This window comes from Esox lucius, chromosome 11, assembly GCF_011004845.1.
Source record: "Esox lucius isolate fEsoLuc1 chromosome 11, fEsoLuc1.pri, whole genome shotgun sequence".
Taxonomy (NCBI): domain Eukaryota; kingdom Metazoa; phylum Chordata; class Actinopteri; order Esociformes; family Esocidae; genus Esox; species Esox lucius.
This window is the reverse complement of record NC_047579.1, coordinates 5,021,118-5,046,566: the sequence shown is the minus strand read 5'-3', so window position 1 is coordinate 5,046,566 and position 25,449 is coordinate 5,021,118. Positions and strand designations below refer to the sequence as shown.

Below are 25,449 nucleotides of genomic sequence, written 5' to 3'. Positions count from 1 at the left end.
CGAGTGGTGTTCAGTTATTGGACTTCTGTGCTAGTCACAGTTTGTCAATAACGAACACCATGTTCATGCATAAGGGTGTCCATCAGTGCACGTGGCACCAGGACACCCTAGGCCGCAGGTCGATTATCGACTTTGTTGTTGTCTCATCTGACCTGCGGCCGTATGTCTTGGACACTCGGGTGAAGAGAGGGGCGGAGCTGTCAACTGATCACCACCTGAAGGGGGACCGGAGGGTGTGTTCCAACTATAGGGGGATCACACTTCTCAGCCTCCCCGGGAGTTGGATCCGATGGCGGGGGAGGAAGCTGGACAGACTCGGCAGGCCCAAGCGTACTGTAAGGGTCTGCTGGGAACGTCTGGCCGAGTCTCCTGTCAGAGAGATCTTTAACTCCCACCTCCGGCAGAGCTTCGACTGGATCCTGAGGGAGGCTGGAGATATTGAGTCCGAGTGGACCATGTTCTCCACCGCTATTGTCGAAGCGGCCGCTCGGAGCTGTGGCCGTAAGGTCTCCGGTGCCTGTCGAGGCGGCAATCCCCGAACCCGGTGGTGGACACCAGAAGTAAGGGATGCCGTCAAGCTGAAGAAGGAGTTCTATCAGGCCTGGCTGGCTTGTGGGACTCCTGAGGCAGCTGACGGTTATCGACAGGCCAAGCGGGCTGCAGCCCGGGTGGTTGTGGAGGCAAAACCTCGGGCCTGGGAGGAGTTCGGTGAGGCCATGGAGAAGGACTATCGGCTGGCCTCGAAGAGATTCTGGCAAACCATCTGGCGCCTCAGGAGAGGGAAACAGTGCCCTACCAATGCTGTTTACAGTAGAGGTGGGCAGCTGTTGACCTCAACTGGCGATGTTGTCGGGCGGTGGAAGGAGTACCTCGAGGATCTCCTGAATCCCGCTGTCACGTCTTCCATTGAGGAAGCAGAGGATGAGGGCTCAGAGGTGGACTCGTCCATCACCCGGGCTGAAGTCACAGAGGTGGTCAAGAAACTCCTCGGTGGCAAGGCACCGGGGGTGGATGAGATCCGCCCTAAGTACCTCAAGTCTCTGGATGTTGTGGGGCTGTCTTGGTTGACACGCCTGTGCAACATTGCGTGGCAGTCGGGGACAGTGCCTCTGGGATGGCAGACCGAAGTGGTGGTCCCTCTTTTTAAGAAGGGGGACCGGAGGGTGTGTTCCAACTATAGGGGGATCACACTTCTCAGCCTCCCCGGGAAAGTCTATGCCAGGGTTCTGGAGAGGAGAATACGGTCGATAGTAGAACTTCGGATTCAGTAGGAACAGTGTGGTTTTCGTCCGGGCCGTGGAACACTGGACCAGCTCTATACCCTCTTCGGGGTGTTGGAGGGTTCATGGGAGTTTGCCCAACCTATCCACGTGTTTTGTGGATTTGGAGAAGGCATTCGACTGTGTCCCTCGCGGCATCCTGTGGAGAGTGCTTCGGGAATATGGGGTCCTGGGTCCATTGCTAAGGGCTGTCAGGTCCCTGTACGACCGAAGCAGGAGCTTGGTCCGCATTGCCGGCAGTAAGTCAGACTTGTTCCCTGTGCATGTTGGACTCCGGCAGGGCTGCCCTTTGTCACTGGTTCTGTTCGTAATTTTTATGGACAGAATTTCTAGGCGCAGCCAGGGGCCGGAGGGTGTCAGGTGTGGGGACCACACGATTTTGTCTCTGCTCTTTGCGGATGATGTTGTTGTGTTGGCCCCTTCAAGCCAGGACCTTCAGCATGCACTGGGACGGTTTGCAGCCGAGTGTGAAGCGGTGGGGATGAGAATCAGTACCTCCAAATCCGAGGCCATGGTCCTCAGTCGGAAAAAGGGTGGCTTGCCCACTTCAGGTTGGTGGAGAGTGCCTGCCTCAAGTGGAGGAGTTTAAGTATCTAGGGGTCTTGTTCAGGAGTGAGGGAAGGATGGAACGGGAGATTGACAGACGGATCGGTGCAGCTTCTACAGTAATGCGGTCAATGTATCGGTCTGTCGTGGTGAAGAAAGAGCTGAGCCGCAAGGCAAAGCTCTCGATTTACCGGTCATGATTTATCTACGTTCTTACTCTCACCTATGGTCATGAGCTTTGTGTCATGACCGAAAGGACAAGATCCCGGATACAGGCGGCCGAAATGAGCTTTCTCCGCAGGGTGGATGGGCGATCCCTTAGAGATAGGGTGAGAAGCTTGGTCACCCGGGAGGAGCTCAGAGTAGAGCCGCTGCTCCTCCACATCGAGAGGGGTCAGCTGAGGTGGCTTGGGCATCTGTTTTGGATGCCTCCGGAACGCCTTCCTGGGAAGGTGTTCCGGTCCCGTCCCACCGGGAGGAGACCCCGGGAAAGACCTAGGACACGCTGGAGGGACTATGTCTCCCGGCTGGCCTGGGAACGCCTTGGTGTCCCCCCGGAAGAGTCTGGGGAGAGGGAAGTCTGGGCATCTCTGCTTAGACTGCTGGCCCCGCGACCCGGCCCCGGATAAGCGCATGATGTTGGATGGATGGACGGACTACTCTGTTGGTCTCTGTACTTATACTCTGTTTTGTGAAAGCGATTGTTCCCGTGGATCCACGTAATTAAACTTTAAATAATCAACTGTTATACCAGACTCTGAGAAGTTTTTACTTTTATAAATCGCAAACGTTTTCCACAGCATCATTGACTGGTATCGGCAGATTATAAGGTACTCTGTGAATCTGTAAAACTCATCAGAGTCCATCTATTGTTTGTCCAGACGATGTAAGACCTTTTTAGAGTTCAAGAGGTTACCCATATGGGGGAGGACAGCTTGCCACTTGTGTGAAGCCTAGGAATGAATAGACCAAAAGGAATGTGTTTTATTTACAGGACAGCTGGGCAGCCTCTTACCTCACCCTTTTAACTGTAATAAAGACGGACTGTTCATCTATCTACTTCAGAGACTCCTCAGATAATTATTCTGTAAGTGTTTGACGCGTCTCTCTATTTGCAAATATACTATTAATGGTCCCAAGATAATTTTGTCTCTTTACTTATTCCTTTAAATGTTTGATCGATGAAATTGCCATCACATAAGACATTCATTTGGATTCATCATAGAAAAGATGGTAATAAAAGGTAATATCCATGTCATAAACATGAATGGATGGAAGAAACAAAGTGTGCTACCTATGTTGCTGGTGTTTGACCTTGTTAATGGTGTAGTTGTTGCTGCTGGTATGGAAGTAGACAGTGTTTTCTGTGATGATGTTTCTGAAATAAATGTCAAAAATACATGTTCTGTAATCAAAACTTTTCCATTTAAATCTAAAATAAAAACCATGTAATTGGATCAGAAAATATTGAGTTTCTGTATAATTTTTTTTTTAAACAAACAGTTTTGTTTAGTAGTAACGAATTAAAACGACCAATCATCTTTTAATCAATTAATGAAGCTAGAACACTTTGGAAATGTTGCATAAAAACAATGTAAAGTCATGGTGAGACATACATTGATTAGGATTCAACATGAGAAGCAGGTAGTAGGAAGGTTGAACCTGGCCGGCACAATGTCAGACATTCTTCACACTAATTGAGACATAATTATTAAAGGATTGAGTGTGCTACCTGGATTGCTCCTGTTTGATGTTGTTGATGATGTTGTTGTTGTTGATGTGGATGATGTTGTTGCTGCTGAAGGGGACAAGGAGGTTTTGGGTGGAGTTGATGATAGTTCTAAAAGAAATTTCAGAAAACTAACATTACTTGCAAGTACATTAAGTTGACATTTTAAATACCAAATGTTTTTTGATTTAACCTACACTTAGGAGTTTATATATACATATATATACACATACACCCGCATACACATATACACACACATACACACGCATACACATACATACACACACATACACATACATACACACACATACACACACATAAAATATATAAAATGAGCAGTCGAGTCAGATATTACTTGTTAAAAGCCTGTCTGAACAGATGTGTTTTCAACTGCGATTTAAAAACACTGAACACGGTAATGTTACGCAGGGATGGTGGTAAAGCGTTCCACAGAGTTGGGCCCTGGACTGCAAATGATCGGCCTCCAAACTTTTTGTATTTGAATTTGGGAATGACCAGAGAGGTGTGTTCATACATAAAATACCAGCAAAACACTCCAGGGAATGTGATAGTAGGAGCTCACGTTTTCCATATTGGCAGTGTTGCCAGATTGGAAGGTTTCCTATCTACATTAAACTACATTATCTCAGTCTCAGATTTGTTTTCTTATATTCACAAGACAGAATTGAAACAAGAACTAAAAAGTAAACCACTAATAATAGGTATATTACACATATGACCTGAAATTTAATTTTACCGTATGGGTTTTATTGCGTGTAAAGTTTAATTACAGTAATTACGATTTTATGAATTGATATAAATCCATTAGAGTAAAATAAATATTTTTCCTCTAGGTTTCCTCACAATTGGGCTACTTTAGTGTGCATGGGCAGGTCAATTTATCTGGCGTCTGCGGGGGATTTGTGTATTTGTTTACACTCGATACAATCTGGCAACATCATATACAGGAACACACCGATCCTGTGTCAGTGAAAGAGTCCCCATGTTTAGATAAGAAAAGGAATGTAGGAGAGGGGGATCTGTTATTTGTTAATGTTCATCATTGAATGGTATCAGTAGATCATTGGGTTATCCATTAATCTGTCAATCTGTTTAAACCATCAGTTTATCTGTTCTTTGTCCAGATGCTGTGTGTCCTTTCAGAGTTGAAAAGGTTACCCACAAGGTCCTTGGTTTAATGTAGGGGAGGACAGCCTGCCCCTTTGTTAAAACCTAGGTAGTGACAGAACAAAGAGAATGTGTATTATTGACATAGGACAGCCACAACCCCTTTTTCTTCTTTAAGAACTGATGATTGTCCTTTATTAATTTAGAGATCCACAAAGGCCAATTATGATAGGCTTAGGACGCACCTCTCTATTTGCAAATATATTATAAACTGCTAATTGTGCCAAGAGAATGTTGTCTCCATTAATAGGAATGAGTTCCTATTAATGGAATTACCATCACACCTGACATCACAGAGATGAGTAACATTGGAAAAAGTGGATCCTAGTTCTTTTAGACCCAAGCATGTCAAAATATTTCAATAAAACGTAACCTTTGAACTACATGCAATCCGCATAACATTTCTTAAACGTTTTCCGATGACTTCTAGTAGCCTATAAAAATGCAATCAATATTGTTTTTGTATAAAGCGTTTGCGTGACAAATGAAGATAACACTCAGATTATGGTATGTACTATCAAAAAAACATTATATATGCAGTGTCAGGACTGGGCGATATGGGATAAATATAATACCCCAATATTTTTCTAATTTGTGACGGTATCACAGTATTTAAAGGTATTTATTTTTTATATAAAGGATTGCAAGAAATTAATTGGTTTTAATTAGCTTCATCCATTCAGATTTTTGTTGGAACACCAATGAACAAGACTGTAAATAAAAGTAGTGCCATTGGTTCAACTTTTATTACATACAGGAATACTAATAAATAACTTTGCAAAAAGATAATTGTCACAGTGTGACAATTATAGTCAAGGAAAACAAGCGTATCCACTGTCTATGGCTTCAATGCTGCGCGGTGGCATATTATTGAACAGACAATAGAACAGACAATCATTGGTTTCAAAGGTAATGGGCAAGGAAAACAAGCCTATCTACTTTATCTGGCTTATGTGCTGCTCTGTGACATGTCACCACATTGCCACCAGTGCTGAAGGCCCTTTCAGAAGAACTAGTGGCAGGGATGCACAGGTATTTCTTGGCCAGTTTGCTGGATCTGCCTCACTGTCAGCATCAACAGTCTGTAGGTAGCAATTCAGCTCCGCTTCAATGGCTCCTCTGTCAGAGAAGGAAGCTGTAAGTGCTTGTTTGTCCTTTTTGAAAAAGCTTCCAAGCGTCTTCTTAATTTTCTTTGGTTCCACTGGGCCTGGTGCTTCTGCTCCTGCTCCTAACTGTGATTCATCTTTATCTCTGATGGATGGCAGTGGCACCTGCTCTGTTAACAGCATATGAATCTCTGTTGCTGCTTTTGTTTTTATGTAGTCCAACCTGTTGCTCTTGATGTAAGTAATCTTAAAGCGTGGTTCTAGGAAGGATGCTATGTCCAACAGGTCATCTGTGATAGGATCTGAATATTTTCTGTTCAGATAATCAAGGATGGTCCTCTTGTTGTCCTTTGTTAGGGGTGGGTCATCTTCTTCCAGAGTCAGAACAGTGGTGTTGAACAGCTTGAGTACAGGCTTCAGGTAGGAGACACATAATCTTCTCCGGACAAGGCATCAGTGAACTCCTGCAGGGGAGCCAGGGCTTTGTTGATTGACTCAAGGACTTGTATGTCCTGCCATGTAGGCACAAAGTGCCTGGTTTTCTTTTCTGTAGCCAGTACCTGAGTTATGGCCTACTCCTGTTCAAGCACTCTCTGGATCATCTTCTGGTGTGAGCCCCATCTGGTTGGAGTTTCAGTGACAAGTGAGTGGTCAGGCAAGTCAAGTTCAGCCTGTGCAGTTTTCATAGCTTTTTTCTTTTTCCAGGCACTGACTACTCTCTGTAAAAATACCAACAAAATAATTATTTAAATTAATTAAACTACATTATCTCAGTCTCAGATTTGTTTTCTTATATTCACAAGACAGAATTGAAACAAGAACTAAAAAGTAAACCACTAATAATAGGTATATTACACATATGACCTGAAATTTGATTTTACCGTTTGGGTTTTATTGCGTGTAAAGTTTAATTACAGTAATTACGATTTTATGAATTGATATAAATCCATTAGAGTAAAATAAATATTTTTCAATTCATGTGATGAGCATTCCAGTTTATGAATCCAACAACTGGCCATCAATGCTAAGCTAGCTAGTAAAATAAATTAATATTGAATGAATAACTAAAGTCCTAAGAGTAGCTGCATATTTGTGAAAATACTTTGGCAACCATTTAAACTTACCGATGGCCAGATGAAGACGGTGACCACACCACTGCAGTCTTGTCAAGCTGTTCAGCTCCATGGCTTTTATCATGTTTGACGCGTTGTCAGTTGTAAAGCATACAAGTTGTTCTTCTTTCAGTCCCCATAATTCTTGGACATCCCTCAGCCCTTGGGCAAGCAACTCTCCTGTATGGTCCTCCGGGAAAAAAGCTGTTTACAAACACCTGCTCTTCAGCTCCCAGGCATCGTTTATCAAGTGTACACTTAGGCTAATGTAATGCTCAGATGTTCGGCTTGACCATAGGTCCATTGTGCTGGCAAAGTGCGTCATGTTTTGAATCTCCTTTTTACTCTTTCACGGCATTCAGTTTACTTATTTGGCAAGCTTATTCATTTTTAAATCCCTCCTTCTCTACTGTCTGAACGGGGCGATGTGTACAATTACAATTACTGTCCCGCCATCTCGTAAGCGCATCCACTTGAAAATGACACAACCGGCGTGCTTTGGTTCAAACTCGTTTTAGACCTGGCACTGGTGGAGGTTGGAGTTTGCGCTTCTTCATACTTTCACCATATTCGACCACATGGTAGCTTTTTAGATGGCATTAGAGGTTTCTCGTGTTTCCCCATTTTGCAACAACAGACCGCTTGCATAACTTGCAAAATATGTTTTTTTGCTCTGTGTCTGTTGTATTAAAACCAAACCATGTCCACACTATTGACGTTGCACCTTTTTTAACCACAGATTCTTCACTTGCTACGGTAACTGGATGAGTATCCCAGATAGCAAAAAATATCCGCACTACAGCATCCATATTAGGAACGTTATCATTCGTCCCCAGAAACTCCGTTCTTCCTCCTACTCAGTCATCACCCCTCCCTTGGTCAAGTATCCGCTGTCGCCTTATCAAACATCCCCCCGATTAAGCTTTTATCCTCCCCTTGTCAATCGTCAGTCCTCCTCTTGTCAATTGTCAGGCCTTCCCTAGTCAATCGTCAGTCCTCCCCTTGTCAATCGTCAGCCCTCCCCTTGTCAATCGTCAGCCCTCCCCTTGTCAATCGTCAGCCCTCCCCTTGTCAATCGTCAGTCCTCCCCTTGTCAATCGTCAGTCCTCCCCTAGTCAATCGTCAGTCCTCCCCTTGTCAATTGTCAGGCCTTCCCTAGTCAATCGTCAGTCCTCCCCTTGTCAATCGTCAGTCCTCCCCTTGTCAATCGTCAGTCCTCCCCTTGTCAATCGTCAGTCCTCCCCTTGTCAATTGTCAGGCCTTCCCTAGTCAATCGTCAGCCCTCCCCATGTCAAAAGTTATTCCTTCCCTCGTCAATCGTCAGCCCTCCCCTTGTCAATCGTCAGCCCTCCCCTTGTCAATTGTCAGTCCTCCCCTAGTAAACCGTCAGTCCTCCGCTTGTCAATCGTCAGCCCTCCTCCAGTCAAACATCAGCGATCCCCTTAGTAAAGTATCAGTCAAAAGTGTACGATTTTTCCCAGCCAATAAAACGAGCACAAACACGGAACTATTATCAAATGGACTCAATACAGAAGAGGTGCTAGCTGGTGTAAGGTAAGATCAATTAGAAAATTATGTTTTTGCACTTTCATAATCGCAAAATTATTTAAATACTTTTCTATATTTTCTTAGCTAGATTAATTTAAGATAACATTATTTAGCAGAACGGCTAAACTGAAAATAATGAATCTAGCTAAGCAAATATATAAAAGTATTTCAATAATCTTGCGATTATGAAAGTGCAAAAACATAATTTTCTAATTGATCTTACCTTACACCAGCTAGCACCTCTTCTGTAATGAGTCCACAGTTCCGTGTTTGTGCTCGTTTTTTTGGCTGGGAAAAATCGTACACTTTTGACTGATACTTTACTAAGGGGATCGCTGATGTTTGACTGGAGGAGGGCTGACGATTGACTAGGGGAGGACTGACGAATGACAAGGGGAGGACTGACGATTGACAAGCGGAGGACTGACGATTGACAAGCGGAGGACTGACGATTGACAAGCGGAGGACTGACGATTGACAAGGGGAGGGCTGATGATTGACGAGGGAAGGAATGACGATTGACTAGGGGAGGACTGACGATTGACAAGAGGAGGACTGACGATTGACAAGGGGAGGATTAAAGCTTAATCGGGGTGATGTTTGATAAGGCGACAGCGGATACTTGACCAAGGGAGTGGTGACGTTTGACCGATGGATGTGATGACTGAGTAGGAGGAAGAACAGAGTTTCTGGGGACGAATGATAACGTTCCTAATATGGATGCTGTACTGCACGGCTTCTTTTTGCCGCCGGCCCTAAGCTGTCGGCTATAGGTGCGTCCTGCTGGCGGGGAATACGTCACTCCCATTTCTTGCGAGATGCCGGCAGCAATTAGCCGGCGGTCTGACTGCTTAATTTTCTCTGGCGGTTGCCTCGCTCTAAAGGACCGCGGTCGTCCGGCGGCAAGACGCTTTTAAATACAAGGCTACTCTCATCTTGGTTTGGACACACATTCGCATCAGTTCGTCACTCAATCGCGAGTTACAGCCTGCAGCCTGCAGTTTGCTAGCTACAAAGTCATCGACTACCATCGTTTAAGTAAGTACATGTTTCCTTTTTGTGTAACGCAATATTATGTTAACATTGTTTTTAGTTTATATATTTAAAATGTGTAGTCATCTTTGTTCTTGCCTAACTAGATAAAGTAGCCTTGTTTATGCAATGTTGCTAGTACATGTAGAATTTTAACGAGTTATAATAGGTAGCAAAAGCTTTACATCTAGAAAGACTAAATTTAACTTTTAGTGTTTTCTTACAAAAATAACGATGTATATATGTTTAAATAATTTTGTTTGCCTGAACAAGTATGCTGCTAGTCCAGTAGCTAGAGTGGCTAGTAAGTGTTAGCTAGCACATGCTGTTTTGCCTTTGTTACACACTGTGGCTTTGTGCTGTGTTGCTACTGTACTGGATTTAAGGCGATTATGATTTCTAATTCTCTGAACTGCTGTACTTTTTAAGTTAGAGGAAAATTCTGTGTTCACTTGAATCACAACACTCGGTGAATACATTTTATTTTTAACAATTTCATTTTGATAATGTTTCCCCCCACAGCATAGCTACTCTATATTCCTAACGTTAACAATCCGGTTTTGTTCATGTTTTCTTGGAGATACCTTGGCCAGAGCATAACCGGTTATCTTCACCCAAGAGACCTACTGTTGGTCAATCGTTTTGGCTTTAAAGGTAAATGCATTGTTAGTCACAATGTCTAGTTACTGGGCCAAAAGGAAAATACTATTGAAAAGAGTTGAGAGGGACAAACAGGACATTCACTTGAATCACTACATGCTACAGAAGTTGCATTGATTCCAGAAAACGAGGACAATGTTGAGCCATCTGTAGACGTCAGAGCTGGTATGTAAAATGTATTGCTGCAGTGCTTAATTTGTGATCCTGTAACTAAACTATACACTTTTAGATTTTCTAATTTCTGTTCCCTCTTTCTCAGAACCAGGTTTCTCCCCAGTATTCCAGACTCCACTTCACAGAGCCAAGAGTTTGAGTACAAGTAAGTGATGTTATTTGTGACGTTTTTTGTCTTGGAAACTATTGCTTCTATTTAAGATTAGGAATCCTTTTATCCATAATCTGTTTTTCATTAAGGCACTTCACTTTCTGGATAAAAGGTGTCGAGGTGTGTTGTACATATCATTAGCTTTGCCCAGTTCAATTATTGTTTCATTACTGAGTATGCAATCTCTGCAGTGAAATTAAAGCTGTTATGTTTGTTCCCCCAGCTCGTCAAGTACTAAGCTTTACACCACCAGCAGCAAATTTACCCTGGCAGCATATGGGTGAAAACGCTGGAGGTATGTAATACGTTGCGCTAAACTAAGTTTTACATTTAAGTCCAATTCATTAAATGTATGCAATTACTTCAAACATATTTTTACGTCAATGATTATCAATAGGAGAAAGTCATCGCTTTGTTATTGTCCCTTGGACGCCCCTGGCATCTTGTGTACAGTTTTCAGCTATGAAGCTATATTCTAGGCCTATGTCTTATTGTACAGTGTTTTAACAGTATTGAAAATATTGCCTTTAGTAGTTTTTTTTATTTTTTAATGTAGATTTCCAGAGACTCCAGAATGAAAACCAAGCTCTGAGGGAGGAGAACCAAGCCCTGAGGGAATGCAATGCACAAGCAGGTGAGAACGTGCACTCTTTCTTAAATTTTACTTTTTGTGTGTAATGTAGGTTCAGAATTACCATATGCCTTTGATTTTGTAGCTTCGGATGAAAGCGGCTCACTTCAAGAGCAGGTGAAGCAAGTAGGGACAATGTTGAAGACGTTTGCTTTCACTGGGCAATCAGGTACAATTTGCAAACAACACCTGTGGTTGTTAGTTTAATACCTGTACATGTAGTAGACCTAGATATAAATGTTGTAGTTTAGTTACGCGTTTCCTGAAAGGAGCATCTGACCGTGAAGGCAGAAAAAGGTGCCGCACAGCTGAGAAGGACCCACAGCCGACCCCTTAAACCTAGGCTGACTACTGACACCCCAGCATCACTGAACTGGAACACTTTATTTATCCTGCAGTCAGTAACATTAAGAAGCCAAAAGTGCCAGACTACACTCACCAAATCCACCCTGTTTTTGTTTTTGTATTTTAACTTTAGTATTGGCTTATTTCATTCTGTCTTAACGATTCTATTATAGTTTGTAAATCCTATTTCATACCTGTTACTTGATATTGCAAATTAACTAGTACCAAAATTCTACTTTCATTTCATCAGTGTGCTTAACTGTTATTCTATTAATAATAGCTTGCTAATAGCTCTGCTATAGAGCTTTACTCTAAATTATTACCACTTTTCCTATTGTTAGAAAAAACCTGCATGTTCTGTAGTGTGTATTTATATGTATATTTTTTTCTGCCTGTTATTTTAACTCAGTGATCTGACACATCTTGTTTGAATGACAGTTACTGTACTTTGAAATGTGGAATTAAAACACCAAATGGAAATTTGTCTGGTTTGATCAATCATTATTCTCGATAAACTGCATGCTATAAATATTAAATATATAAAAGCGGCAGATCGCTCGAAAATAGCGTTTGCCGCAGAAGGTCCGCCTTCTGTATAACGGCGGTGGAACGGCGGTTGTCCCACGGGCCAGCCGCAGAACATAGGCGGTAGGAAGGCGGCTTCTGCTTTTAAAAAGGCTGCCGCCGGCGGTGAGCCGGCAAACGTTTTTGCGATTAAGACATTCTGATGCTTCTACTGTCTCTGGAGGACCGCCTCCGGTCCGCCGACTCATTGCTATCTGGGATCTTTCAAATCTCTACGACCCGCATCCTCCTTTGAGTCTTTGTCCCCACCTCTAACAGACTTCTCAGTGTTCGTTTCACATGTGTGATTGTTTGCATCAACATGCAGTGCACATGGGTTTATTTCAAGGTTGGTAGGGGCGCCATCATTTCCAAAATGAGATAATTCTCAGTCATCGCAGCTGACGGAATTACACTAATTGGTAAATTAATACATTTAACATAAAAAACTAAAACACCGGTGCAGAAGGTTACGTGTAAATCCAAACTGGTACACACCGTTTTTTTTGGTATACCGCCCAGCCCTATGCAAAAAAACAAACGTGATGTAATTATCAAGTGTGCAGGAAGTGCAATTGAACCCAGGGCCCGCAAAGGGTGGGTTCCCCTTTTGCCACTAAAACAGCCCTGACCCGTCGAGGCATGGACTCCACTAGACCTCTGAAGGTGTGCTGTGGTATCTGGCACCAAGACGTTAGCAGCAGATCTTTTAAGTCCTGTAAATAGCAAGGTGGGGCCTCCATGGATCGGACTTGTTTGTCCAGCATATCCCAGAAATGCTCAATTGGATTGAGATCTGTGGAATTTAGAGGCCAAGTCAACACCTTGAACTTGCTGTTGTGTTCCTCAAACCATTCCTAAACCATTTTTGCTTTGTGATAGGGCACATTATCCTGCTGTAAGAGGCCAATGCCATCAGGGAATACTGTTGCCATGAAAGGGTGCACATGGTCTGCAACAATGCTCAGGTAGGTGGTACATGTTAAAGTAACGTCCACATGAATGGCAGCTTGGCTTCTTCTCATTGTGCATCCTGGTGCCATGTATTCTCCAGGTAAGCGATGCACACACACCCAGCCATCCACGTGATGTAAAAGAAAAAGTTATTCATCAGACCAGGCCACCTTCTTCCATTGCTCCGTGGTCCAGTTCTGATGCTCACATTCCCATTGTAGGTGCTTTCGGCAGTGGACAGGGGTCAGCATGGGCACCCTGACTGGTCTGCTGCTACACAGCCCCATACGCAACAAACTGTTATGCACTGACTGTTCTGATACCTTTCTATCAGTACCAGTATTAACCTTTTCAGCAATTTGAGCTACAGTTGCTCGTCTGTTGGATTGGACCACACGGGCCAGCCTTCGCTCCCCACGTGCATCAATAAGCCTTGGACACCCATGACCCTGTCGCCAGCCACTATTCCTTCCTTGGACCACTTTTGCACTGACCACTGCAGACTGGGTTAAACCCCACAAGGGCTGCAGTTTTGGCGATGCTCTGCCATCACAATTTGGTCCTTGTCAAAGTCGCACAGATTCTTACACTTACCCATTTTTCCTGCTTCTAACACATCAACTTTGAGGACAGAATGTTCACTTGCTGCCTAATTATATGAGATTATCAGTGTCATTCACTTCCCCTGTCAGTGGTCATTATGTTATAGCCGATTGGTATATTTATATAGATAATCTGTGTCATTCACTTCCCCTGTCAGTGGTCATTATGTTATGGCTGATCGGTGTATATATTTATATAGATCATCTGTGTTATTCACTTCACCTGTCAGTGGTCATAAAGTTTAGGCTGATCGGTGTATGCCCGTTAGCTGTTCTATATGGCAGGTCTAGTGTAAAGGGTCTAGTGTAAACTCTGATCTGAAAGACCACAATGGGCTGGCTTGGTAGTGCCTGTTTCAATCCCTCTGGATAGATTGGCCTTTTCTGGAAGAAACCATGTCAGAAGGGGTTGTATTCGGATAGGAAAGGGTATTTATGAAAAAGGATTTTGTGACATGTAAGTTTATAAACGTGTCTTTTGTTGTCTGACTAATTTAACAGGAGAATAAGAAATGTAACCATGTGTATTGGCTTGATTGAATTATTGTATAATATCGTGGTATGCACTGATGGGAGGAGCTTCTCCGGACTCTTTCATGTCTGTCACATGTGCTCAGTGTGAACCTGTTCTGTGAGCACAGGTCCAACTAGAGGACATCAGGCCCTCATGCCACCCTCATGGAGCTTGTTTCTGACAGTTAGGTCAGAAACATGCACATCAGTAGCCCACTAGAAGTCATTTTGTAGGGGTCTGGCAGTGCTCCTCCAGTTCCTCCTTGCACAAAGGAGCAGATATCGGTCCTGCTGCTGGGTTGATGCTCTTCTACGCCCTGTCCAGCTCTCAAGTAACAACCTGTCTCCTGGTATCTACTCCATGCTCTTGAGACTGTACTGGGAAGCAAAGCAAACCTATTTGATAAGGCATGTAATGATGTGCCATCCTGGAGGAGCTGGACTACCTGTGCAATCTGAATGGGCTGCAGGTACCACCTCATGCAACTAGTAGTGACAAGGACACTAACATAAAACTAGAGAAGAATCAGTCAAGAAAGATATGGAGAGAGCAATTGTCTGTGGCCACCACCTGCAAAACCATTCCAGTTTTGGGGGTTGTCGTGCTGTTGTCTCTCCAGTGCACCTTTTGTGATTTTCATGAGTACCAAAACAGGTGACATTGACACAATAGCTTATGCTTCCTAACTGGACAAACTTGATATCCCTCAAGTTTAACTGACTTGGTGTTATACTGTGATGAGTTCCCTTATTTATTTTTAGCAGTGTACATGTCATCACTTTATTAAGTTTAACCAATTTACACAGTGAGTCAGTCTACTCTGTACACAGTAGTTACACACAGTGGTGAGGCTGCCACGAAAGTCATAAATAATTAACCCTAACCCAGGATAGCCAAGACTATAATGAAACAGCTCGACCAGCGAGAGAAGGAAGGGACACTAAGAAAGAGAAAGAAAGTCAGAGAAAAGGAGCTAGGAAAAAACTGAGAGTAGGAGACACACAGAAACTTACCAGTTGTGGTTCCTTGTGGGCATATCTCTAAATAATCTGAGATGAATAGAGATGAAAGAGAGTATTGGTTATTTTTACTAATTCATGTTTTTTGCATTTAAAATGTCCCTCACACACACACACACACACATGCTTACCGATGGTGTCATTATGTTCTTTGGAAGAAATGTAAAGACAGGTTATCATAGGAAGAGACAGAATAACTTCCATTAATCACTCATTTTATGTAATGTAGTTATTTTTTAGGATGGAGGTCATGAAAGAAAAAATAAAGTAAACATACTTGCATTAAAAATGCTTCGAATCAGATGCTTCATTCCATTCATCGAGACTAAGTAAATCTGCGATGGAGAAGATAACACATAAGTTTCCTGTCACAAGGTGAATAGGAATACATTAAGGAGTAAACATTTCTTAGTTACTGATTGCTGCCTGCCAACACATGCCAGTCTCAACGTCAACAATGAGGAGGTGACTCCGGGATACTAGCCATCTAGGCAGAGTGGCAGAGAAAAGCCATAAAAGGCAAAAAGAACACACACTGGACAGAGGCAGAACTCTGCTTCCCGGAGTTGCCTCTTCACTATTTGACTTGGAGACTGGTGTTTTGACAGTGAGACTGGTGGGAACTGTTTAATGAAACTTCCAGTTGATGACCTGGGAGGCGTCTATTTCTCAAACTAGATTCTTAAATGTATTTGTCCTCTTTCTCAATTGTACACCAGGTCCTCCCACTGCTCTCTCTGTTCTGGTTAAGGAAATAGTAGGCATGGTTGTATGAGATCTTTTGTTGGTTGGCAATTTCTTTCATTGTATAGACTTAATTTCTCAGAATAAGAATAGACTGACTAGTTTCAGAAGACAGTTCGTTGTTTCTGGTCATTTTGAGCCTGTAATCAAACCCACAATTGCTGATGCTTCAGATACTGAACTAGTCAAAATAAGGACAGTTTTATTGCTTCTTTAATCAGCCCAACATTTGGAAAAGGGTTTTATAATGATCAATTAGCCATTTAAAATGGTAAACTTTGAATTGCAAACACAATGTGCCATTGGAACACAGGAGTGATGGTTGCTGATAATGGGCCTCTGTACGCCGATGTAGATATTCCATTAAAAAAACATTAGTTTCTCCACAATAGTGATTTACAATGTCTAGACTGTATTTCTGGTCAATTTTATGTTATATTAATGTTTTTTCGTTCAAAAACAAGGACATTTCTAAGTGATCCCCAAAATCTGAATGGTGGTGTATCTGCACAAATGGTTTAACATTTTAAATTATGTAATATATTATTGCATTGTAAATAAAAGTGATAGGCCTACTCAATGCTTGAAGTGGGGGGAAAAGGGTGCCGGTACTGAAGCCAGGCTAACATGACTTACAATTTCTAATTCTACACACTTTTTCTAAGTTTCTAGGTTTCGGATTTCACCAGTGAAAAATATGTTTACGCTCAGGTGGAAGCCGCAGCCATCAGACAGCTCCTGATGAACCGACTGCTTGCTTTTACGTGATTCGTCAAGAATCGTCAAGAATTACTAAGTCACGTATTGCCCTCTGGGTAGTGTAGTTTATGTAACGTTACGTTAGGTCATTACAAATCTCTCTGACACTGACGCTTTTTCTGTCAGTGGTAGAGTACCGGCTGCATGTGAGAAGTAGCAGAACGCAAGAAAAAGTGCAGGTACGCTTAAGAGCAAAATGTAGAAGTGCCGGTACTGCGTACCGGTGAGTACCGCCCCACTTCGAGCACTGGGCCTGTATATTGTAGAAAGATTAGAAAGTATATAGTGATATACAATAAATAGCAATATACTTTTTTAAATAGTGATTGTATTTGAAATGTTAGATGTGTAGCAGCGTAGTCTATAGCCTAAAAAGCAGGGAATAGAAATATAGTGAATATATTGAATATGGAATGTTTTTGCAATCACAAAATAATCAATATATTGGTAACATAACTTTACCAAAAGAAGTAAGGAACTATTCAATACATAAACACCAACGTTCAATAAGTTACCGGGGAAATAATGGGCGACGTAACAGGAGGACGTGAAGCTTTGATCTGCAAAAAAGGATGAGGAAGACAGGAGTAGAGACAGGAAAAGTCTTAGTACTGAAGGACCCACACAGTGAATAGGAACACATCTATGGGAGTACACGTTTCTTAGTTACTGTATATTGTCTGGAGACACAAGACCTCAAACATGAGAATCACCAGTTACACACAAACACCTTGTTTTCTTTAAAAAAAGAAAATATGTGCCTCTGTCAAAAAACGTATGCAAATCCCTGTATACTGAAAAACATATACTAAACTTAAAGAATTAACTAACTTATCAGAAACAAACTACAACAGAGGAGACACAGCATACATTTTTTTGTGTGTAACAAAAGTTTACTGACTACATTTGGGGACTGAACAGCAAATCTGTCAGTGAATATTTAGAAATCAGTTGTGGAAAATAAAGGGCAAAAAAGTGTTTTACATTTATGAACATGAAAATTGTTAAAATGAGAGGTATAAAATTAAATCAAGGAGAGGTTGAGAGACTGCATTCCTGGGGTCAAATCAATGAATAGTACTGTATTTTCCTCTAATTGTGGGCTTTATATGTACAGTTGTGCTCAAAAGTTTGCATACCCTTGGTGAATTGGTAATATACACTCACCTAAAGGATTATTAGGAACACCTGTTCAATTTCTCATTAATGCAATTATCTAATCAACCAATCACATGGCAGTTGCTTCAATGCATTTAGGGGTGTGGACCTGGTCAAGACAATTTCCTGAACTCCAAAATGAATGTCAGAATATGAAAGAAAGGTGATTTAATACATTTTGAGTGTGGCATGGTTGTTGGTGCCAGACGGTCTGAGTATTTCACAATCTGCTCAGTTACTGGGATTTTCACGCACAAAGAATGCGAAAATGCCTTGCTGATGCTAGAGGTCAGAGGAGAATGGGCCGACTGATTCAAGCTGATAGAAGAGCAACTTTGACTGAAATAACCACTTGTTATACCGAGGTATGCAGCAAAGCATTTGTGAAGCCACAACACGCACAACCTTGAGATTAGCGGATGGGCTACAACAGCAGAAGACCCCACCAGGTACCACTCATCTCCACTACAAATAGGAAAAAGAGGTTACAATTTGCACAAGCTCACCAAAATTGGACTGTTGAAGACTGGAACATTTTTGCCTGGTCTGATGAGTCTCGATTTCTGTTGAGACATTCAGATGGTAGAGTCAGAATTTGGCGTAAACAGAATGAGAACATGGATCCATCATGCCTTGTTACCACTGTGCAGGCTGGTGGTGGTGGTGTAATGGTGTGGGGGATGTTTTCTTGGCACACTTTAGGCCCCTTAGTGCCAATTGGGCATCGTTTAAATGCCACGGCCTACCTGAGCATTGTTTCTGACCATGTCCATCCCTTTATGACCACCATGTACCCATCCTCTGATGGCTACTTCCAGCAGGATAATGCACCATGTCACAAAGCTCGAATCATTTCAAATTGGTTACTTGAACATGACAATGAGTTCACTGTACTAAAATGGCCCCCACAGTCACCAGATCTCAACCCAATAGAGCATCTTTGGGATGTGGTGGAACGGGAGCTTCGTGCCCTGGATGTGCATCAAATCTCCATCAACTGCAAGATGCTATCCTATCAATATGGGCCAACATTTCTAAAGAATGCTTTCAGCACCTTGTTGAATCAATGCCACGTAGAATTAAGGCAGTTCTGAAGGCGAAAGGGGGTCAAACAAAGTATTAGTATGGTGTTCCTAATAATCTTTTAGGTGAGTGTATGTACCATTTGTAAAGAAAACATGAGTGAGCAGGCAAAACACCTGTCTTTTATTTCTTATGGGATTCACATTTAACTGTAGGTCATAATAATCATAAAACAAAACTTTTTTTACTGACCCCTGTTCAAAAGTTTGCATTCCCTTAGTTTTTAATGTTGTGTATTGGCCCCTTTAACATCAATGAAAGCGTTCAGTCTTTTATAATAATTGTCTATGAGGCCCCACATTCTTGCAGGTGGTATAGCTGCCCATTTGTCTTGGCAAAATTCCTCCAGGTCATGCAAAGTCTTGCATGAACCGCATGTTTGAGATCTCCCGAGAGTGGCTCGATGATATTAAGGTCAGGAGACTGTGATGGTCACTCCAGATCCTTCACCTTTTTCTGCTGTAACCACTGGAGGGTCAACTTGGAATGGTTGTGACCATAAAGCAAAAGTTTGGTCTCGTCACTCCAAATTAAGCTTTGAGGCGTGTCAAAGTGTTGTCGGGCATATTGTAACCAGGCTTTTATGTGGCATTGGCGCAGTAAAGCCTTCTTTCTGGCAACTCCACCATGCAGCAAAAAACATTTCAAGTATCGTCATATTGTGCTCCTTGAAACAACCACACTGTCATTTTCCAGATCAGCCTGTATTTTTCCTGAGGTTACCTGAGGATTTTTCTTTGCATCCCAAGCAATTCTTGTAGCAGATTTGGCTGAAATCTTTCTTGGTTTACCTGACCTTGGCTTGGTATCAAGAGATCCCTGAATTTTCCACTTCTTAATAAGTGATTGAACAGTACTGACTAGCATTTGCAAGGCTTTGGATAGCTTTTTATATCGTTTTTCCAACTTTATAAACATCCATTACCTTGTTACACAGGTCTTTTCACGGTTGTTTTCTGCTCCCCGTGGCTCAGTATCTAGCCTGCACAGTGCATCCATGTGAGAGCTAACAAACTCATTGACTATTTATACACAGACACTAATTGCAATTTAAAAAGACACAGGTGTGGTAAATTCACCTTTAATTGCTATTTTCACAAGTGTGGGTCACCTTGTGTCTGTAACAAGGCCAAACATAAAAATGCAATAATAATGGGCCACATTTTCCTGAGAATTTATTTTGAAAATATCCCCATGTGTGCATCGTTTATGCTGTATGCGACCACGCAAATGCGATGATGAACATGCAATGCTTGATTGTACATTTTTGTTAATCTCTTTCCATATCCAACTCAGCCAACCCCAAAATCCAGTTTTTCCATCACTTGGACAAATTAAGCAGAGTTTAAATAATATTTTTGGTACAGGGGAAGACCTTTTTCCCCCAAATCCCAAATCAGGGACACGAATTTAAGAGAGAGACTTTCTCAAGATATCACACTTTAAGAATGAATACTCCTTTAACATACACAGACAATTCTACGTTTTACCCTAAACTTAACCTCTAACCGGAAAATTGCCTTTTTTCTTGTGGGACCCGGTTAAAGAAAGTTGTTTTGACTATTTTTTACAAAATTGACATTTTTTTTTTACTATTTTTAGTGGGGTCATCTGGTCCCTACACACACACACACAGACACACACACGCAAAGGAGAGTTTGAAACTGAACGACCGTAGAGTTACCTCCTCACACAACATCAGGCAACATATTGCTTGATATTTGGCTCCACAACTCGATTTATCACAGTTTGTTTCGTTGAACTGCTGAAGAGATTCTTTAATTCTTTCATACATCTCCTGCAAAAAAAGCAAGCATTAACAAATATTAATTTGTAAATAATCATACAGGGCCCTGTATAACATTAACTCATGCAGATTTGTTTGAAGATATGGAACAGAATAGAACTTTTACCTCATTGTCATTCCATTTCTTCACCCTGAACAAATAGTCTTTCGGCAAATCATTTTCCTTCAAGGTAAAAAAGGCAGACAGTAACTAAAAAGTTCAACATTCTTTAAGGTATGAAAATGTACCAAACAAGTGATTGTTATTTACCATGTCTTTCAAATATTCATTATAATTGTCCTTGCAGTCCTCGCAGTGGCAAACCTGCACAGAACAGGAGAGGTTCAGTCAAGTCCACTATTTAGACCCTAACTGTCTCTAACCTAGAGGGTAAAATATGTACTTTATACTGTGTGTATTGGAGTTGATGTTGGGCTTTTCACCAATTTCTTAACTGTCTACTGTGTCCCCTGCGCTGGGGCCAACATTCACCCTACCTGGTCAGTGAAATGGTGCCAATAAAGCTCCTATTATCCCGCACCTGGAGATTCCAGCAAGGGTAACATTATATAACCGGCAGGTAACAATTCAAATAATGCTTTAATTGTGGAAAACACGCATTGCATGTTTATGTCTCATTAATATAGTAGGCTACTGTTCATTAAAGTAGTTGACGATTGATTGCAGAAATAGCTTAAATTTGCATTCCTGTAGAATTTGATCCACATGCTAACACTAGGCCAAACATAAACTGCATGCACATCAGCCACACACAAAAATATGTATTGGACTCAAATCTATGTAAACGTGTGCACACTGAACCTGCTGCTGAGTGTTTTATCCCAACTAGACGTCTGCTGATAGAGAACGCCCACTGTACGGACCACATAACCGGGCACCAGTGAGAAACTGGTGATTTGGTTTCATTGTTTAAGTAACGTTACCAACGAGTAATAGCTTTGCATAAAATATGGTCGTCTGATGTACATGTCCAATTAGTCATGATGGCAATGTTTGACAGTACAATCATAGGATATCATGCAAAACGTACTTGTAATATGCGCATGCCAGGCTTATCGATAATTATATTGGTTAATTTACAGGCCTAGCAGTTAATCGCATCATGTTCTACAAGTCTTATTTTTCCAATTTAGTATCCCACGCCCAGATGTGGATGTTTAATTAAGTTCAACTTTAATCTCCCATGCACTTATGGAGTTAACAATGTACAACCCCATTTCCAAAAAAGTCGGGACGCTGTGTAAAATGTAATTAATAACCCTCTGTAAGGGTTTGGGAACTGTGGAGACCAATTGCTGTAGTATTGAAAGTGGAATGTTCTCCCATTCTAGCTTGATATAGGATTTCAGCTGCTCAAAAATTGAGGGTCTTTGCTGTATTTGTCATATTATAATGCAATAAATGCTTTCAGTGGGTGACAGTTCTGGACTGCAGGCAGGCCAGTTTAGCACCTGGACTATTTTACTACGGGGCCATGCTGTTATGATACATGCAGAATATGGTTTGGTTATTGTGCTGCTTTTATCCTGGCCTTTTTTGTTTGTTGTTAGAGTTCATCCAAAGTTGAACCTACAATAGTACTGTCTATAGTACAGTTTCGCCATCATAAAACGTTCTAACTCAGGACAATCATGTAGCTATAGGTACTCAAAATAAACAGCGTAGATCTGTTATGAAGTTCAAACCTGTGGCTGTTATTCCTGCTGCTCCTGATCAAATTTTCATTCTCTATTTCACCATGCCATATCTGCCAACAAATTGGCCACTGGGCAGATAAATATCCCCAAAGGAAGCCACGACGTAGGGAAAACCGTAATGACCATTTTGATCTCACTCAGCTCCAGAAACAATTGGGTGAATTAGCTTTGAGCAGCTATGAACATTTGAAAAAGGGCTGTCTATGATATACATTTCTGTAGCCTACTGTTCCCTCGTTGTTATGAGGTGATGCTCTTATGAAATTGTGGAATTACAACCATTGTTATATCCAGGGGCGACTGGTCATTAGGGGTTGTCAACAGAAAGAATTGCAACAAATTATGTTATTTTTATTTCTTTAAGATTACTTCCTATAATTTATATAGCATCTTCCTAAATTGCATACGATTTGACAGTAGTAGCCCATAGGCTAAGCGTGAATGTGAGGCTAGCCCCTCTCTCACAATGCAATGTACATTGTACGTGTGAAAATATTAATACGCATGCTCAGAATGTTAGTGTGATCAATCCTAAGTTTAATAGAAAGGGACACTAACTTTCTGTAACCTATCATACTCTTAAGAGTGTGTAAGAGTGTGTTACAGGGTGAAAGTGGGTGTGTCACTCTAACCGTGTTTGCCCCCGACAGATGGCGAGCAGGTAGGCAAGGCAGAGTGCGGGCGGTGGATTATAGCAAACGACAACTCCACCAGGTCGATTGGGAATCGGAACTAGGACATAGGGGCACTGCCGGTTTCCCAAAAGTGTACATTCTTCGGTGCAGTGATTGGCACTATAAAGACTGGCAGAGACGCTTTTATCTGTACTGGCCGTTGGGATCCGCGACCAGTACAGGATATTTTATCCTCAATATTATTGTTGTTTGTAATTTTATGTTTTGTATCGTCAGGGAGAGAGGTAACCAGCTGCCAGGAGGAGGCTAAGTGGGTGCTGTCTATAACGAATGCTTAGAGGGACGGGTATAAGCAGGGAGTAGAAGGTGGGTTACAGAATGACCGCGTCCCTTTCTATTATACTTTGCAAGCGTTGAGCATGGCATCACGTCCACTGGTCCAAGGGAGTAGAAAACCTTCACTCGCAATACCATGGGACAGCCGTGACTCAACGCATTGGCCATGTTGTCCATCGAAAGCCAGCTGATTCAGCAGAAACATGACTTAATTCCCAAAGTCATCGAAGAGAAAGAACCGCTGTGCCAACTTTCTCTTCAAGTGAGCCCTCAGCCTTGGTGAGTGAAAGCATATTTTATCATCCTGCCTTTGTGGTGCTGGTCCGTGCATTGGTCATATTTTTGTGCTGGATCGATTGATATAGATAGTGACGAGTGTCAGTGTGTCCATGCTTATCTATTAAGGTTGTTGTCATAGAATGGATCTGTATCCCTTGTCTTTCCGCTTCGTTGCGGTGTTGAGCTCATTGCTGTTCGCGTATGGCCCTGTAGGCACATTTGCATTCCTAATTTAGGTGTGTAAATGTGACAGTGGTAATTGTACGTGTGTGAGAGAGAAGGAGAGCAATTACACAAGAAGGTCTCTCTCTCTCTTTTTCCAGTATGTGTACTACAACACCTGGTAGAAGCAAGTCGCTCTGTCGTTAAAAGTGTTTTGTGGAGCCACGCTGTTTGTTGATGTGTAAAATAAACACATCATTAGCAAAAGGGAGTTTTGTAGCTTTACTGGTATATATCCAATATTTTGAAATGGTTTGTGCCCCTCCAATTTTTTACATATATAAAAACACCACCGATCATCAATATTATTGGTAAAGTTAGCTAGCTAGTGTTGAGATAAATGTAGTTTAAATAATGCTGATTTAATAACCATGTATTCTTATGTTTTTGTTTTATTAAATTGTATGCTGCAGCCAGGTTAGGGAAATATGATTGAATACAATAACCATAAAAAGTTTAGAACTCCATACATTACACTCAGCCACACACACTCAGACTTTCCACCTGGCTCAGATAGAGAGACAGGTGTGAGAAAGCATGTCTTTTCCTAATGTCCTAAATGTATGATAATCCTATACTCTAGTTAAACAACACACAACACAGAGGAAGAATGTTTGAGTAGGTGCTATATGAGGTGCACATAGTTATCAGCTGTTGTCTATTATTAGAGGAGCACCAGGACTCAAGAATGGACACTATACCAAACAAGGTTAGGATGCATATGTAAAACACATCTATATGATTGGCAGACGTCCAGAAAGTAGGATGTACTGGTCTTTGGTTTAGTATATATATATGCTGTTTAAGACCATGACATTTGGAGAAGCACAGAGACATCTGGGAAGACCGTGAAGAGAGAGATCGGAAGAAGACAGAACATCTAAGAAAGACATGTACTATATTTTGTGAATAAACAACAAGGAACGCTTCTCCCCCTGACTTGGGTCCTTTATTGTTCTACAAAAAGAGCCATAAGCCAACACAGGATTGAAACAATTAACATACAAATGAAACTGCCCCCTATACAGCACAAAGAGACCTTCTGTCTCCAACCCCCTGATGTTCTAGTCTAGGTTTGGACAATAGAATGTAAATTACTGTAACCTGGTTAAGATTTCATACCTGTATGCAAAGAACCTGTTGATCTATGACCAAGAGTAACCCCCAAATGGGATGAGTTTAGAGCATGCCCTTCTTCATTGGACAGCGAAAACAAAGAGATTCGTCCAACATGTCACCATGCCAACGAAGAGCCAATAAGGATGGGTTTTACTCACGAGAGTGAAAAGTAACCGCCCCTGTGGCGGGAGCATCAAAACCGATGTTCGATCTTTATTCGGGGCGAATATTTTGTGGAAGCTCGAGGGTTGAGCAAATATTTGACCGCTGCAGTGTATTTCATGTATTTTGACTTATCAATTCATATTAATAAATCTTTGTGCTTAATTTCCATTTGGACCGGAGCCTCGTCCTTCTTCAGAAATTCTGATACACGTAAAATTCTTAACACTAGCAAATTTGCAGATGAAGTAGCTTGTAGCTAGCTGCCACCATTGCCAAGTAATGATTGTCC

At 41.8% G+C, this 25,449-nt stretch overlaps 1 protein-coding gene across 1 annotated transcript in view; it reads right to left on the bottom strand.

Moving 5' to 3' along the window:
• Window positions 1-25,449, bottom strand: part of LOC105008454 (GATA zinc finger domain-containing protein 14) — a 45,684-nt gene that overhangs the window by 11,767 nt on the left and 8,468 nt on the right. Inside the window, exons 3-12 of the mRNA XM_034295614.1 lie at window positions 20,957-21,010; window positions 20,813-20,869; window positions 20,584-20,697; window positions 18,323-18,379; window positions 17,174-17,218; window positions 15,433-15,490; window positions 15,287-15,304; window positions 15,150-15,185; window positions 3,559-3,666; window positions 3,121-3,204 (exon numbers count right to left, since the gene is read on the bottom strand). Of these exons, the coding sequence (XP_034151505.1) occupies window positions 3,121-3,204; window positions 3,559-3,666; window positions 15,150-15,185; window positions 15,287-15,304; window positions 15,433-15,490; window positions 17,174-17,218; window positions 18,323-18,379; window positions 20,584-20,697; window positions 20,813-20,869; window positions 20,957-21,010 (631 nt within the window). The remainder of the gene's footprint in view (window positions 1-3,120; window positions 3,205-3,558; window positions 3,667-15,149; window positions 15,186-15,286; window positions 15,305-15,432; window positions 15,491-17,173; window positions 17,219-18,322; window positions 18,380-20,583; window positions 20,698-20,812; window positions 20,870-20,956; window positions 21,011-25,449) is intronic.